The following is an 18,013-nucleotide window of genomic DNA, read 5'->3' on the forward strand; positions in this document are numbered from 1 at the left end:
AATATATTTTTTACAAACAGGAAGTTGCAGGAATGTACACATGATCCCCTGCTTACATCTCATTGTACAACATGTGAATGTTTTAATGGGAACTAAATGCAATGTCTGAAAGGGGTACAAATTATTTCCAAAGCAGGACCTCCACCCAGACAAACAATACAAGTACACAGTTCATGAAAAACAATATTTGTTGTTATTGTCATTGTAAGTGGGCCTAAACACATATTAGAAATTGAAATGACTGCTGTCATTTGATTATAATAATAAGAGAATGTTGTCTGTCTATCTGTGTTGGCCCTCAAGGAGTTTTTGCGTTTGCTCACACATGAAAAATTAGAGGGAACGTTGCTTATGATCACTTTGGAGGAGTTTAAGTCTATTTTAAAAGATGGAGAAACCAGTTCTCTTGGGCAATGTACTTGCTTTTAAATTGAATTATCACTTCATCGTTTTCAATTTTTTTTTCACCTGTTGTGGTATGACTGCTGCCGTTCTGTTGTATTGTCTTGTTGTAATTATTATTGTAACTTTGTTTGTGCCACCCTCTTTGTCAGGTCGCTCTTGAAAAAAATATTTGAATCTCAATGAGTCTTTGAGGAAATTGAAGTGACACGCATTTCCTAACCGGAATTGCAAATTCTAGTTTAGTTAAATGCTCTACTTCCATGTAGTTTTGACATTTGAGCCTTTGTTTTTTTTCAGATTAGAATCGTATTTTTTTATGTAAATATTTTTTAATGTTCAGCTCTTTCTTTTTCAAATTTAGCGTTGGGAGCGGGGTACTGTCATCAACTGAGCGAGAGACATGACATCATGACACACAGGTTAGCAACAAGGTTAGGGAGTGTCCTTAACCACGTTGCCTTCAGGGCATGTGATCTGATGCTATTTATTCATATGAAACCAAGACGGGCACAACATGAAATGAAAAACACATTTTTAAACTGCCTAATATGTTACATAAAGGCTGCTATTTTATCTCATTAATTCGTCTTGTTGTCCAAAGTCCCTTTAGCGTCATTGAAGTCCTCATCAGTATTAGGGCGGCAAATACAATCTGCGTGGTCTCTCCTCCCGTTCTTTGTTCTATTTCTCTCATCCGTTCGCCACTTGCAGCCACCCATTCTCATGCTTATTAGTCGCCTCGCGGTGCTCAGCTGACTGATAATTGAAAAGGCGACGTGGTCGGAGACAATCAGGGGGTTCACGGAGACACAAATCAACATCTTTACATTGCAAGACCAACCCAAAGTCGGGTTCTATAACTTGGGTATTACGGATTTTACTTGGTGTGACCGCACACAACTATGGAGTGTTCGAGGACGGCGAAATGAAGCGGGAAATTAAACGCTCGGAAAAAAACAACATAAAACATGAAAAAACATTATTCAAGTGTATCTGTCAGGTTCAAACACTGATGACATCTATTAAACAAGACAAGAAGCAAGGAATTAAACAGAGACAGAATTAAATTTGGCTCAATTGAGGAGAGTCGCCTGGACACTGTACCCTTGGACAGTCTCACCACGCTCTGGCGAAAGATTGTACGCTTTCTCTTTTATTTGGACTTTGCCTGATTACATGGCAACAGCTGTTTCTAAGGGACGGGGGTCGTAAACAGCCATCGCCTTTGGTTACAGAACAGTTCAAAGAAAAGGTCGTAAACCAGTTCAAAGAAGGGGTCCCTGTAGGGGAGTCGGGTCCTGCTTCCTCTTCGCTTTGTAGTTCTCGGGTCCAACTAATATCTTTCTGTTGATTACAATACATGAAAGAAACAGAACACCTTAATGTTGCTTCCCATTCTACACAGTGGAGTTTTACAAGCGTTCTGCTTGATAGGTTCAAAGACAGCTTTTGTCTGCTCGCCGGGAACTCATTGAAACACAAAGTTTTGTGATAACTTAGATACAATTATTCTGACAGTATCATATTTGTGTAGCCCTGCATACATTTTGGGTTGAACTGAGGTATTTCAACAAGCTAATGTCTGTCATGATGCTCGGTCTCAAACTTGCCCCTCGGTAGCCCCTCCCAGAAATCTCCAGGGGTTATCATTCTCCCGAATTTCTGCCGATTTTCACCCAGACAACAATATTAAGGGCGTGCCGTGACGGCACTGCCTTTAGCGCCCTCTACAGCCTGTACAAACAGCGTGCCAGCCCAGTCACATGTTGTATTTGGCGTCTGTAGACACACGTAAGCTACTGCAAGACATACTTGATCAACAGCCACACTGAGGGTAGCCGTATGAACAACTTTAACACTGTTAGAAATATGCGCCACACTGTGAACCCACACCAAACGAGAATGACAAACACATTTCGGGAGAACATCCGCACCGTAACACAGCATAAACACAACAGAACAAATACCCAGAATCCCATGCAGCCCTAACTCTTCCCGGCTACAATATACACACCCCGCTACCCCCTAATCCCCCCAACCCCCCCGTGGTCTGCGGGCCTGCCGCGGAGCGGGGTGTGTTAGGATCGGCCTCGAAGCCAGCGGCAGGTGAGTAGATTACCCAGCTGGGGCTGCTTACCTAATCACCTGTCGCCTTTATTAGCAGCAGCCGGGCCGAGACACGCGGTTGGAGTTGACGCCAGAGAAAGACACGCACAGAGACAGAACAAAGACACGCCGGACTGGAAAGTCCAAAATATATTGCTGGAAAGCAATCCGTACTTGCGTGTATGACAATAAAAACTTGCTCAAACTCTGTACACCGGGAGCAAAGACGCTCACAGTATTATAATTTTTTATGTTTAGCAACTAGCAATGCAGCTAATGCTTAAGTGTCACAATAAAGCAACATCCGTTTAGCACTCGGCTTCTAAAACGTATTGCTCATCCTCTTTGGGTTCGGGCTCAAAAATATAAGATTCTGGATCATACATTTTCCAAAAGTAAAATGTATGCTAATCAAGTTTGCTTGATTAGCATTATTGTTGATGGGGAAGGGATCTGTGGTTCCTCCTCTACGTTACGAGATCACTCTACTGGCTGGCTCATTATCTCTCAAAATAGCTCGAGAATCTCTGTAAGATTGATACTATTTAGATCATTGCTAAAAGTCAATTCCAGATAATAATTCATGCATATCACCCGCTAGTAGACAAATGTGGCTATGGATCGACAGGCTGGTCCACTTTCACATCCCCCGAGATGGCGAAAAAGACGCTAGTTGCGGCAACTTTTTGAAACCCTTTGTGAGAATTGTGATTGATTCTTCATCTAAACGGAATTATGTGAGCGTCCCGTCGGTTGGCATCCAATCGAGAGTGGAAATATTACAGTAAGTGTTTGTTTTATTCTGGTTTATTCTGGTTAGTTTGTATGTTTAGCACCTAGCAATACTGCTAACGCTATACTTTCTCAATAAAGCTTGGCTTCTAAAACTTATTGCTCATCCTCTTTGTATTCGGGCTCAAAAATATAAGGTTCTGGATCGTAATTTTATCCCAAAGTAATTGTTGATGGTTCTCAAAAAGTCTGTTTGATTATCATTGTTGTTGATGGGGTAGGGGTCTGTGGTTCCTCCTCTGTCACGATTCACGTGACTGGCTGGCTCATTATCTCTCAAAATAGCTTGGGAATCTCTGTAAGATTGATACTATTTTGATCATATCCATTTACTCGCAACCTTAGGAAGTCGTTTGGCGTCATAATTCAGATACATATGATAATAGCTTCAATATAGAGGTTATTGACACACTAAGTCGGCGGCTGCTTCTGCTTGGTCTCAAACCTGCTAAAAGTCAATTCTAGATTATAATTCATGCATCTCTCACCTGCTAGTAGACAAATGTGGCCTTGGACCGACACATCCCCCGAGATGTTGAAAAAGACGCCAGTTGCGGCAACTTTTTTTAACCCTTTGTGAGAATTGTGATTGATTCTTCATCTAAACGGAATTATGTGAGCGTCCCGTCGGTCGACATCCCAGCGAGAGTGGAAATATTACAGTAAGTGTTTGTTTTATTCTGGTTTATTATGGTTAGTTCGTATGTTTAGCACCTAGCAATACTGCTATTGCTATACTTTCTCAATAAAGCTTGGCTTCTAAAACTTATTGCTCATTCTCTTTGTATTCGGGCTCAAAAATATAAGGTTCTGGATCGTAATTTTTTCCCAAAGTAATTGTTGATGGTTCTCAAAAAGTCTGTTTGATTTTCATTGTTGTTGATGGGGAAGGGGTCTGTGGTTCCTCCTCTGTCTCGATTCACGTGACTGGCTGGCTCATTATCTCTCAAAATAGCTTGGGAATCTCTGTAAGATTGATACTATTTTGATCATATCCATTTACTCGCAACCTTAGGAAGTCGTTTGGCGTCATAAATCAGATAAATATGATAATAGCTTCAATATAGAGGTTATTGACACACTGAGTCGGCGGCTGCTTCTGCTTGGTCTCAAACTTGCTAAAAGTCAATTCTAGATTATAATTCATGCATCTCTCACCTGCTAGTAGACAAATGTGGCCATGGACCGACATCTCCCGAGATGTTGAAAAAGACGCCAGTTGCGGCAACTTTTTTTAAACCCTTTGTGAGAATTGTAATTGATTCTTCATCTAAACGGAATTATGTGAGCGCCCCCTCGGAAGGCATCCCAGCCAGAGTGGAAATATTACAGTAAGTGTTTGTTTTATTCTGGTTCGAATGTTTAGCACCTAGCAATACTGCTAATGCTATACTTTCTCAATAAAGCTTGGCTTCTAAAACTTATTGCTCATTCTCTTTGTATTCGGGCTCAAAAACATAAGGTTCTGGATCGTCATTTTTCCCAAAGTAATCGTTGTTGGCTTTAAAAAAGTCTGCTTGATTAGCATTGTTGTTGATGGGGAAGGGGTATGTGGTTCCTCCTCTGTCACGGAGCACGTGATTGGCTGGCTCATTATCTCTCAAAATAGCTTGGGAATCTCTGTAAGATTGATACTATTTTGATCATATCCATTTACTCGCAAACTTAGGAAGTATTTTGGCGTCATAAATCAGATATATATGATAATAGCTTCAATATAGAGGTTATTGACACACTAAGTCGGCGGCTGCTTCTGCTTGGTCTCAAACTTGCTAAAAGTCAATTCTAGATTATAATTCATGCATCTCTCACCTGCTAGTAGACAAATATGGCCTTGGACCGACACATCCCCCGAGATGTTGAAAAAGACGCCAGTTGCGGCAACTTTTTTTAACCCTTTGTGAGAATCGTGATTGATTCTTCATCTAAACGGAATTATGTGAGCGTTCCGTCGGTCGACATCCAATCGAGAGTGGAAATATTACAGTAAGTGTTTGTTTTATTCTGGTTCGAATGTTTAGCACCTAGCAATACTGCTAACGCTATACTTTCTCAATAAATCTTGGCTTCTAAAACGTATTCCTCATCCTCTTTGTATTCGGGCTCAAAAATATAAGGTTCTGGATCGTCATTTTTTCCCAAAGTAATTGTTGATGGTTCTCAAAAAGTCTGTTTGATTATCATTGTTGTTGATGGGGAAGGGGTCTGTGGTTCCTCCTCTGTCATGGATCACGTGACTGGCTGGCTCATTATCTCTCAAAATAGCTCGGGAATCTCCGTGGGATTGATCCTATTTAGATCATATCTATTTACTCGCAAACTTAGGAAGTTGTTTGGCGTCATAAATCAGATATATATGATAATAGCTTCAATATAGAGGTTATTGACACACTAAGTCGGCGGCTGCTTCTGCTTGGTCTCAAACTTGCTAAAAGTCAATTCTAGATTATAATTCATGCATCTCTCACCTGCTAGTAGACAAATGTGGCCATGGACCGACACATTCCCCGAGATGTTGAAAAAGACGCCAGTTGCGGCAACCTTTTTTAAACCCTTTGTGAGAATTGTGATTGATTCTTCATCTAAACGGAATTATGTGAGCGCCCCCTCGGAAGGCATCCCAGCCAGAGTGGAAATATTACAGTAAGTGTTTGTTTTATTCTGGTTCGAATGTTTAGCACCTAGCAATACTGCTAATGCTATACTTTCTCAATAAAGCTTGGCTTCTAAAACTTATTGCTCATTCTCTTTGTATTCGGGGTCAAAAATATAAGGTTCTGGATCGTCATTTTTCCCAAAGTAATCGTTGTTGGCTTTAAAAAAGTCTGCTTGATTAGCATTGTTGTTGATGGGGAAGGGGTCTGTGGTTCCTCCTCTGTCACGATTCACGTGACTGGCTGGCTCATTATCTCTCAAAATAGCTTGGGAATCTCTGTAAGATTGATACTATTTTGATCATATCCATTTACTCGCAACCTTAGGAAGTCGTTTGGCATCATAATTCAGATACATATGATAATAGCTTCAATATAGAGGTTATTGACACACTAAGTCGGCGGCTGCTTCTGCTTGGTCTCAAACTTGCTAAAAGTCAATTCTAGATTATAATTCATGCATCTCTCACCTGCTAGTAGACAAATGTGGCCTTGGACCGACACATCCCCCGAGATGTTGAAAAAGACGCCAGTTGCGGCAACTTTTTTTAACCCTTTGTGAGAATTGTGATTGATTCTTCATCTAAACGGAATTATGTGAGCGTCCCGTCGGTCGGCATCCAATCGAGAGTGGAAATATTACAGTAAGTGTTTGTTTTATTCTGGTTCATATGTTTAGCACCTAGCAATACTGCTAACGCTATACTTTCTCAATAAAGCTTGGCTTCTAAAACGTATTCCTCATCCTCTTTGTATTCGGGCTCAAAAATATAAGGTTCTGGATCGTCATTTTTTCCCAAAGTAATTGTTGATGGTTCTCAAAAAGTCTGTTTGATTAACATTGTTGTTGATGGGCAAGGGGTCTGTGGTTCCTCCTCTGTCATGGATCACGTGACTGGCTGGCTCATTATCTCTCAAAATAGCTCGGGAATCTCCGTGGGATTGATCCTATTTTGATCATATCTATTTACTCGCAAACATAGGAAGTTGTTTGGCGTCATAAATCAGATATATATGATAATAGCTTCAATATAGAGGTTATTGACACACTAAGTCGGCGGCTGCTTCTGCTTGGTCTCAAACTTGCTAAAAGTCAATTCTAGATTATAATTCATGCATCTCTCACCTGCTAGTAGACAAATGTGGCCTTGGACCGACATCTCCCGAGATGTTGAAAAAGACGCCAGTTGCGGCAACTTTTTTTAAACCCTTTGTGAGAATTGTAATTGATTCTTCATCTAAACGGAATTATGTGAGCGCCCCCTCGGAAGGCATCCCAGCCAGAGTGGAAATATTACAGTAAGTGTTTGTTTTATTCTGGTTCGAATGTTTAGCACCTAGCAATACTACTAATGCTATACTTTCTCAATAAAGCTTGGCTTCTAAAACTTATTGCTCATTCTCTTTGTATTCGGGCTCAAAAATATAAGGTTCTGGATCGTCATTTTTCCCAAAGTAATCGTTGTTGGCTTTAAAAAAGTCTGCTTGATTAGCATTGTTGTTGATGGGGAAGGGGTATGTGGTTCCTCCTCTGTCACGGAGCACGTGATTGGCTGGCTCATTATCTCTCAAAATAGCTTGGGAATCTCTGTAAGATTGATACTATTTTGATCATATCCATTTACTCGCAAACTTAGGAAGTATTTTGGCGTCATAAATCATATATATATGATAATAGCTTCAATATAGAGGTTATTGACACACTAAGTCGGCGGCTGCTTCTGCTTGGTCTCAAACTTGCCAAAAGTAAATTCTAGATTATAATTCATGCATCTCTCACCTGCTAGTAGACAAATGTAACCTTTTGTGAGGATTGTGATTGATTCTTCATCTAAACGGAATTATGAGAGCGTCCCGTCGGTCGACATCCCAGCGAGAGTGGAAATATTACAGTAAGTGTTTGTTTTATTCTGGTTCATATGTTTAGCACCTAGCAATACTGCTAACGCTATACTTTCTCAATAAAGCTTGGCTTATAAAACTTATTGCTCATCCTCTTTGTATTCGGGCTCAAAAATATAAGGTTCTGGATCGTAATTTTTTCCCAAAGTAATCGTTGTTGGCTCTCAAAAAGTCTGTTTGATTAGCATTGTTGTTGATGGGGAAGGGGTCTGTGGTTCCTCCTCTGTCACGGATCACGTGACTGAAAGGCTCATTATCTCTCAAAATTGCTCGGGAATCTCCGTGGGATTGATCCCATTTAGATCATATCTATTTACTCGCAAACTTAGGAAGTTGTTTGGCGTCATAAATCAGATATATATGATAATAGCTTCAATATAGAGGTTATTGACACACTAAGTCGGCGGCTGCTTCTGCTTGGTCTCAAACTTGCTAAAAGTCAATTCTAGATTATAATTCATGCATCTCTCACCTGCTAGTAGACAAATGTAACCTTTTGTGAGGATTGTGATTGATTCTTCATCTAAACGGAATTATGAGAGCGTCCCGTCGGTCGACATCCCAGCGAGAGTGGAAATATTACAGTAAGTGTTTGTTTTATTCTGGTTCATATGTTTAGCACCTAGCAATACTGCTAACGCTATACTTTCTCAATAAAGCTTGGCTTCTAAAACTTATTGCTCATCCTCTTTGTATTCGGGCTCAAAAATATAAGGTTCTGGATCGTAATTTTTTTCCCAAAGTAATCGTTGTTGGCTCTCAAAAAGTCTGTTTGATTAGCATTGTTGTTGATGGGGAAGGGGTCTGTGGTTCCTCCTCTGTCTCCTCTATCTCTCAAAATTGCTCGGGAATCTCCGTGGGATTGATCCTATTTGGATCATATCTATTTACTCGCAAACTTAGGAAGTATTTTGTGTCATAAATCAGATTGTTTTTACACTCTACTGCTACTGGTACTTAGAGTTTCTACGGCCACAAGTTATGTGTACTTGGTTTGGAGGGGGAAGAGTGAGCCAGGTGTCAAAACGGATAACCAGAGAATGTAACCCCCCACAAAAGGGTAAGGGTGTACGGATTTGCCAAAAATCACACGGTCAGGAACTGAGCACACATTGCAGTATTACCATTTTAGGAACAGTCCGAGTACGTGGTGCGTGGCACAGAAAAAAGCAACAGACGAGGAACTCTGCACTAAACAAGCGACGGGCGGCGACCGCCTGAAGCGTGGGGCAGAAAAAAAGAGCACGTTTTGCAGCCAAAGCTCATAGATCTTCCCATGACAGGTGAGGAGGCGTTTAGTGGGCGCGCAGAGCTCATAAAAAGAAGAGAAGCCAGGTAATAAGAGCTCTGGTGACTGGAGACTTGGACTCTTTCAATTATCAAAGCTACAATACGAGCCGCAGCTCTTAATCAATAAATGAATCGATTGGAAGACTAAAGTCCTAAGGTCTGTCATTATCTCCGTTCTTTATCTTAACAAGGCATTTTGGACAATGGTATACTTTTAAATGTCACGCTCGAACACGGCTGCGCTGGTTGTGACCCCAAAATGCAAGCGTAAAATAAGCGTGAGCACGCTAAACATGGCGGTGACGTCGACAAACTTCCAGCACTGGCTGGCTTGTAATGATTGGCAACCATGAACAGGTGTGCTCTGGTTGCCAAATCGGGGACAGGTGAGGGGAAAGAAAGCTCTAGGCCAGAGTGGTGACACTAGAAAGGAAATTTTGCGAAATAAGAGCGCTGGACAGGAAACAAAGACAGAAAATAAGGAAACACGAGAACATGTCAGACCTGGTCTGACAGGTCGTGACGCCAACTTTGTGGGAAAACTGGAAGCAACTTCTGTTCCTGTCAGAATAATTGTATCCAAGTTATCACAAAACTTTGTGTTGAAATGAGTTCCCGGCGAGCAGACAAAAGCTGTCTTTGAACCTACCAAGAAGGCTTGTAAAACTCCGCTGTGTAGGATAGGAAGCAACATGAATGTGTTCTGTTTCTTTCATGTATTGTAATCAACAGAAAGATATTGTTTTGACCCAAGAACTACAAAGCGGAGAGAAGGCAGGATCTGCCCAAGGTCCAGACATCTCTTGTTTTAACTCTTTTAAGACTTCTTTTTTGAACCAATCTTTTCTTTTGAACTGTTTTGTAATCAAAGGTGATGGCTGTTTACGACCCCATCCCCTTAGAACAGTGGTTCTTAACCTTGTTGGAGGTACCAAACCCCACCAGTTTCATATGCGCATTCACCGAACCCTTCTTTAGGGAAAAATGTAATGTTTTTTTCAAATTCAAGACAAAGTTATATGTTTTTGGTAACACTTTAGTATGGGGAACATATTCTAAGTAACAAAGACTTAATTTAGAGTGTTTTGGACACTAGGGGAACATATTCTAAGTAACAAAGACTTAATTTAGAGTTATTTGGACACTAGGGGAACATATTCTAAGTAACAAAGACTTATTTTAGAGTTATTTGGACACCAGGGGAACATATTCTAAGTAACAAAGACTTAATTTAGAGTTTTTTGGACACTAGGGGAACATATTCTAAGTAACAAAGACTTAATTTAGAGTTATTTGGTTAGGGTTAGGGTCAGAGGGTTAGGGTTATAATAAGGCCATGCCGTTTAAAGCATTAATAAGTACTTAATAATGACTAGTTAAGAGCCAATATGTTACTAATTTGCATGTTAATAAGCAACTAATTAATGGTGAATATGTTCCCCATACTAAAGTGTTACCATGTTTTTTTACTGGTGCACAAAATGAACCGTGCATGAACATCACCTTGTTCAAACAACAAAACCAACACAGTGCATAAACTCACAACAAATTACACACCTGCAAATCAGTCTGACTTCTGCTGTTGCCGTATCCGTAATACGCCGATAGGTAGAAGTTTTTATTTACACGATGAGTCGGGTGTGTTTTGACCTCCGCCGAACCCCTGAGCCCGACTCACCGAACCCATAGGGTTCCATCGAACCCAGGTTAAGAACCACTGCCTTAGAAACAGCTGTTGCCATGTAATCAGGGAAAGTCCAAATAAAAGAAGGAGGCGTACAATCTTTTGGCAGAGCGTAATGACACTGCACAAGGGTACAGATGCACACGTTTCTCCTCACTGAGCCAAATGGAATTCTGTCTCTGTTTGATTCTTTGCTTCTTGTCCCGTTTAATAGATGTCATCAGTGTTTGAACCTGACAGTTCCCAGCACACAAAGTAAGGGTCCGTAATGGCATGCTTGGAGGAGTTAAGTGTGGAAGAACATGTACAACCAGGGGTGTATACACAAAAGTCCGAAAGGGCCACCGAGCCCATCCTAAACCCAACGTCGCCGCGCCTTGCAGACATCTCTCTAAAAGAGATCTTTGATCTCAATGGGATTTTACCTGGTTAAATAAAGGCAAAATAATAATAATAATAATAAAAACTTGGTATGCAGTTATGGGCAGGAGCACATATGGAGGTTAATTTGTGTCTTTTTTTGACAATGAATTTATCTGAGTTTTTTGCAATGGATTTTTGTCAACTGAATTTTATTTTTGTATTTATTTATTTTTTTACATTAAATGTAATTACAAAAAAAAGTTGCTGGCAAAATTTGGCTGTTTTAAAATTCAGTGTATAAAAATTCAGCATAAAAAATTAGTGCTAAAAAATTCCTGAGGTGGGGGGGGTGCTAGGGGGTAGCAGGGGGTGTATATTGTAGCATCCCGAAAGAGTTAGTGCTGCAAGGGGTTCTGGGTATTTGTTCTGGGGGTTCTGGGTATTTGTTCTGTTGTGTTTATGTTGTGTTACGGTGCGGATGTTCTCCCGAAATGTGTTTGTCATTCTTGTTTGGTGTGGCTTCACAGTGTGGCGCATATTTGTAACAGTGTTGTTTATACGGCCACCCTCAGTGTGACCTGTATGGCTGTTGACCAAGTATGCGTTGCATTCTCTTGTGTGTGTGAAAAGCCGTAGATATTGTGTGACTGGGCCGGCACGCAAAGGCAGTGCCTTTAAGGTTTATTGGCGCTCTGTACTTCTCCCTACGTCCGTGTACACAGCGGCGTTTTAAAAAGTCATAAATTGTACTTTTTGAAACCGATACCGATAATTTTGAAACCGATAATTTCAGATATTACATTTTAAAGCATTTATCGGCCGATAATATCGGCAGTCCGATATTATCGGACATCTCTAGTCAATTATAATGGCTTTGAAGGTAAATTACTATCATAACAGTTTGATGATATTTATCTTCATTGTTTGCATAATTTGTACTGAACTTTACTTTTTGAATGATGGATTTTATATTTGCATTCCAACATTGACGAAACATGTTAGGCGTTCGGGTATGAGAAAAGTCGCCCCATAAAATCAAAATTGTGCCAACTTATAGTTTAGGTTCAATGTGGTAAAACACAAAATTAGAGATGTCCGATAATACCGGTCGATAAATGCTTTAAAATGTAACATCGATAATTTTTTTATTATTGGTATCGTTTTTAGTTTTTTTTTAGTTTTTCTTTTATTAAATCAACATAAAAAACACAAGATACGCATACAATTAGTGCACCAACCCAAAAAACCTCCCTCATTCACACTCATTCACACAAAAGGGTTGTTTCTTTCTGTTATTAATATTCTGGTTCCTACATTATATATCAATATATATCAATACAGTCTGCAAGGGATACAGTCCGTAAGCACACATGATTGTGCGTGCTGCTGGTCCACTAATAGTACTAACCTTTAACAGTTAATTTTACTCATTTTCATTCATTACTAGTTTCTGTGTAACTGTTTTTATATTGTTTTACTTTCTTTTTTTATTCAAGAAAATGTTTTTAATTTATTTATCTTATTTTATTTTATAATTTTTTATAAAAAAGGACCTTATCTTCACCATACCTGGTTGTCCAAATTAGGCATAATAATGTGTTAATTCCACGACTGCATATATCGGTATCGGTTGATATCGGTATCGGTAATTAAGAGTTTGGACAATATCGGAATATCGGATATCGGTAAAAAAGCCATTATCGGACATCCCTACACAAAATAATAATTGAAAAAACTGTAAAGTTACACATTTAAAGTTATACTAAAAAGAAGATTATATATATATAAAGGTAAAACAACTAAATCCGACCCTACCTCCTCTTTAGCTGACACTATCTCCTTCAAAATAAAATGTCTATTTAGTTTGAGAAGTGAACCACCTCATGCATACTGTTAGTTCTATAAAAAGGCATAATTAACGAGTGATTAATAATGAAGTCAAAGTGGGACCAGCGAGCTAATAAAGTCAACACTTCCTGCTTGGACGCCACCCGCAGGTCAGGGGACATAACGAGGCGCACGCCCGACTGTGTGTGTAAATAATGAATAACCACGCCAGCCTTTAAAAACAACAGACGTGCGACAGCAGAGAGGACATGCCAAGGAAGGAGGGAAGGAGGAAAGGAGGCGATGAAAGGGACAAGAAGCTGTAATCCAGGGGTGTTCAAACTACAGCTCGCCGCCGTCTTCAGTTTAGCCCGGTTTAGAAGGGAATCCAGCCCGCAGAGTGCTTTCAAATTAATTTAATATCTGACAATCTGGCTGTTGCAAATTCGCCGCCATCTAGTGGACAACGTGAATAAATCAGATCAGAGAAAGTGACTTCGACAGAGCATTTAGTTATATGACCCAATCCAAACAACCTTCCCTAGTCAAGGCGAGTCATGGAAAATGCAACCGACACAAAAAGTCAACACACACGGTCACACATAACACAACCGACCCACTGAACTATGTGCGTATTATAAAAAACGTTCATGCACCATAAATTACACTTATTTAAATCCACTGCAATGCATGATGGGGAAAAAAACGCAAATCCAATTGTGGCCAAACAGCTCAATTTTTGTTTCATCTGACATCACATGGACAAAGATGAGACCTTCTGGAGGAAAGTTCTGTGGTCAGATGGAACAAAAATGTAGCTGTTTGGCCACAATACCCAGCAATATGTTTGGAGGAGAAATGGTGAGGCCTTTAATCCCAGGAGCACCATGTCTACCGTCAAGCATGGTGGTGGTAGTATTATGCTCTGGGCCTGTTTTGCTGCCAATGGAACTGGTGCTTTACAGAGAGTAAATGGGACAATGAAAAAGGAGGATTACCTCCAAATTCTCCAGGACAACCTAAAATCATCAGCCCGGAGGTTGGGTCTTGGGCGCAGTTGGGTGTTCCAACTATATGTATGTATATATATATATATATATATATATATATATATATATATATATATATATATATATATATATATATATATATATATATATATCCGCTCTACCCCGGTGTTGAGCACTGTATAACGGATAACCCACAGAAACCTCTACTATATACACACAATACCCACACACATATGCATGTATATATATATATATATATATATATATATATATATATATATATATATATATATATATATATATATATATATATATATGTGGGGGGGCGTGGCCTGCGGGCCTGCTGCGGAATAGTGTGTGCAAGGACCGGCCTCGAAGACAGCGACAGGTGAGTAGATTGGCCCAGGTGGGCCTTGTTATCTAATCACCTGTCGCCTTTATTAGCAGCAGCCGGAACGAGACATGGCAGTTGGAGTTGGAGGTGCTGATGAGCGGACGCAGGAGAAAAAGACATTGTGCTGGAAAGCAGAAGCCTATTGATATTTATGAAAATAAAACAGTGTTATACCCTGAATTCCGGGCTCTCCTGGCAGTGTGTGATGGTCCGAAGAACCCACTAGAGGGCAACCTCTACAATATATATATATATATATATATATACATATATGTATGTATGTATGTATATATATATGTGTGTGTGTGTACTCACCCTCTTGCGCAGGTTGCAGGTGAGGATGAGGTTCCTGGAGAAGGAGTTGGCAAAGGCCGTGTAGAAGTCCAACACCTTGAGCAGCGCCTCCCTCTTGATGACGTGCAGGTCGCAGTACGTCAGCGCCCGCACGTTGGCGCAGGCGTGGGCCAGCGTGGTTTCCTTCCAGAAGACGTCGCCGAACACGTCGCCTTTACCTGACGAACGTTAAAAAAAAAGAAAAAGATGGTGAACCACTGGACACCTCATTAGGTGCGTGAATCTAAAAGGAAAGATGCGGCTCTTCGTTATTTGCAAGAAAATTAATTGTTGGCCCACTTTGCCATGAAAAAAGCTGGCAAACAATTGTGCACACCTTGATATAATTCAATGTTTCCAATACAACCATTTATCTGTGACAGCTCCTCTTACTCCAAACGGATTTGCTCATAAACACATTACAATGGGACTGTCACGGCGCATGCGCAGTCCCGCATGCCTTCTGCTGCAAGCGCCGGCAAGGCTGCAGGCAATCAGCAATCAGCGCACCTGGGACTGATGAAGGCGAGCGGTATAAAGACCAGCGGACCCGAAGATCCGGCGCCGGAACGTAGTTCTCTGTTTACAGTAAGGTATTGCGTGTCTGGCTCCCCTCCCACGTACTTGCTCTCTCTCTGTGTCTTCCCAGTTCTCGTGTCTCATGTCCTTTGTGTTTTCCCGCAGTGTTTTCCCTGTCTCCCGCCTCAACTTCCCTTTGGATTCCAGACTGCCTCCCTCGATCCTTGACCCCCTGCTTGGACACGGACCTCCTAAGCCCCGCTATAGCCCCCCGACTTCCTGCCTGTCTCACGGACCCTTGAGCCTGCTTTTCCCCTGCGGGACTTCCGCCTCTCGCTCAACACTCCCAGTAACACACTCATTAATTCCTACACATAGTCTCACACCATACACCCCGTTGGATTTTTGTCACACTCCATACCCGTGTGTAGATTATATTATTATTGTTTGTGTCGTGATCCGTGGCCCGGAATATATTTTTGTTATTTTCTGTTAGTTTTGGACTCCCTTAGTTCCTGTTGTTGTGCACCCTTGAGTTTGTTTTGTTACCATGGTTACTTATTATTTTCACCTGCCTCTGATTGGTGTTCGGGACGCTCACCTGTTTCCCGAGCACTAATCAGAGGCACTATTTAAGTAACGTGAGTATTCCTTGTCTTCTAGCCTATGCTAAGTGTTAGCCTTAACTTCGAGTGCGATCGGCACGTGTTTCCTCTGGCTTGTTTTCAGTTTTTGGTACTTGTTTGAGTTCTACGAATAAATCATGTTCCTACCTGCACGTCTTGTTCGGAGTGGTCCGTCTGCATCCCGGGGGAACGAACCCCGCAGTAAGCTGCGACCCCCCACACGTGACAGTTTGATTATTATATATATATTTTAAATGTATATAATAAATACATAGAGCTACTATGCCCCCTTGTGGTCTGTGCCGTCTACTCTCCCCGTAAAGATAACAGGAACTGTGTTGTTACAATTCTGCAAGGTATGATAGGGCAGGACTCTTAGCCAGTGTTCTGAAAATTACTTTTAAAAAGTAATTATAGTTACTCGTTACTTTTCCAAAAAAGTAATTGTATTACTAACAGAATTACTCTTAAATAAATGTAATGAATTACCAGGGAAAGTAATTAATACGTTACTTTAAAAAAATAACAACCTTCAAGTAGCTGGCATTTGCAGTTGAAGGACGTTTCATGTAGAGCACAGTCTGCGTGTGTCTTTGCTTTTAAAAGGCGGGGCCTGTTGCCAGGCGACGGGTGATGTCGTGGAGGGTTTCAACGGAGCTGTGTTGGTTGGCTTTCGTGTCAGAAAAATTGTATGTAAATTATCAAAAAACTTTCTGTTCGCTGAGTTCCCAGTGAACAGACGAAAGCTGTCTTTGTTGCACCAAGCCAAAGGCTTGTAAAATTCCATTGTGTACGATGGGAGGAGACGGGAGGGGTTATCTATTTTGCTCCAAGACCTGCCCAAGCTCGATCCAGGACCAGTCCAAGCCTGAGCCATCTTTTTCTTTTGTGTTTATGTGACCGAAAACAATGGCTGTTTACATACATACATTCCTTTAGAAACAGCTGTTGTTATGTAAACAGGGAATATCCAAATAAAAGAGGAGACGTGAACCTTTTTCCGTTAGAGCGTGGGTGACACTGTTAGAGGTTACAGGTCGATACGTTTCTCCTCAAATTGAACAAAATTGAATTCTGTCTCTGTTTATTCCCTTGCTTCTTGTCTTGTTTAATATATGTCATCATTGTTTGAAGCTGACATTTATCAGTTAGCAGCTCTTTTAAATCTTTTCACCATATTGTGTTACCTCTGCTTAATAAAGAGACCGAATGTGCTGTCATGTGTTATTGTCAACAAACGGTGTGTTGTTTGGATGGCAGGTTTGTCACTGCAATCATTGACTTGTTTGTTGACTAGACGGCCCAACGACAAATGCTCTGCAAGTGAAACCACTAACTAACGCTGAAAAAAACTTCACATTTAATAAACCCTCACTGGACTGGCTTTCTGCTCCGCCGCTCCCAGTCCGTGGAACACTCTCCCTGACCACCTGAGGGCACCACAGACTGTGGATGCTTTTAAAAAAAAGGTTAAAAACCCTTCTTTTTAAAAAAGCCCTTTTTTTATATATGCATACTAGTTTTAGCTATTTGGCTGTTCTAGTTTTAATTTGTATTTATTTTTATTTTTTTTATTATCTTTTTATTTGTATTTTTTTAATACACTGTAGCACTTTGAGGTTGTCTTGTTTAATAGATGTCATCGATGTTTGATCCTGACATTTAGCAGTTAGCAGCTCTTTTAAATCTTTTCACCAGACTGTGTTACCTCTGCTTAATAAAGAGACCGAATGTGCTGTCATGTCTTCTTGTCAACAAACGGTGTATTGTTTGGATGGCAAGTTTGACACTGCAATCATTGACTTGTTGTTGACTAGCCAGCCCAACGACAAATGCTTTGTTTCACCTGAGCTCACCACTAACTTATGCTGAAAAAAACTTCACATTTAATAAACCCTCACTGGACTGGCTTTCTGCTCCGCCGCTCCCAGTCTGCGGAACGCTCTCCCTGACCACCTGAGGGCACCACAGACTGTGGATGCTTTTAAAAAAGGCTTAAAAACCCTTCTTTTTAAAAAAGCCTTTTTTTTTTTTTTTTTAGATATATGCATACTAGTTTTAGCTATTTGGCTGTTCTAGTTTTAATTTTTATTTATTTTTTTATTTTT

General features: G+C 40.6%; 1 protein-coding gene across 1 annotated transcript in view; it reads right to left on the reverse strand.

Annotated features, from left to right (window-relative positions):
- Nucleotides 1–18,013, reverse strand: part of LOC133641059 (potassium voltage-gated channel subfamily H member 5-like) — a 167,084-nt gene that overhangs the window by 16,562 nt on the left and 132,509 nt on the right. The window contains exon 12 of the mRNA XM_062034883.1: nt 14,743–14,939. Coding sequence (XP_061890867.1) covers nt 14,743–14,939 — 197 coding nt within the window. The remainder of the gene's footprint in view (nt 1–14,742; nt 14,940–18,013) is intronic.

The sequence above is a fragment of the Entelurus aequoreus genome, linkage group LG23 (assembly GCF_033978785.1).
Source record: "Entelurus aequoreus isolate RoL-2023_Sb linkage group LG23, RoL_Eaeq_v1.1, whole genome shotgun sequence".
NCBI lineage: Eukaryota > Metazoa > Chordata > Actinopteri > Syngnathiformes > Syngnathidae > Entelurus > Entelurus aequoreus.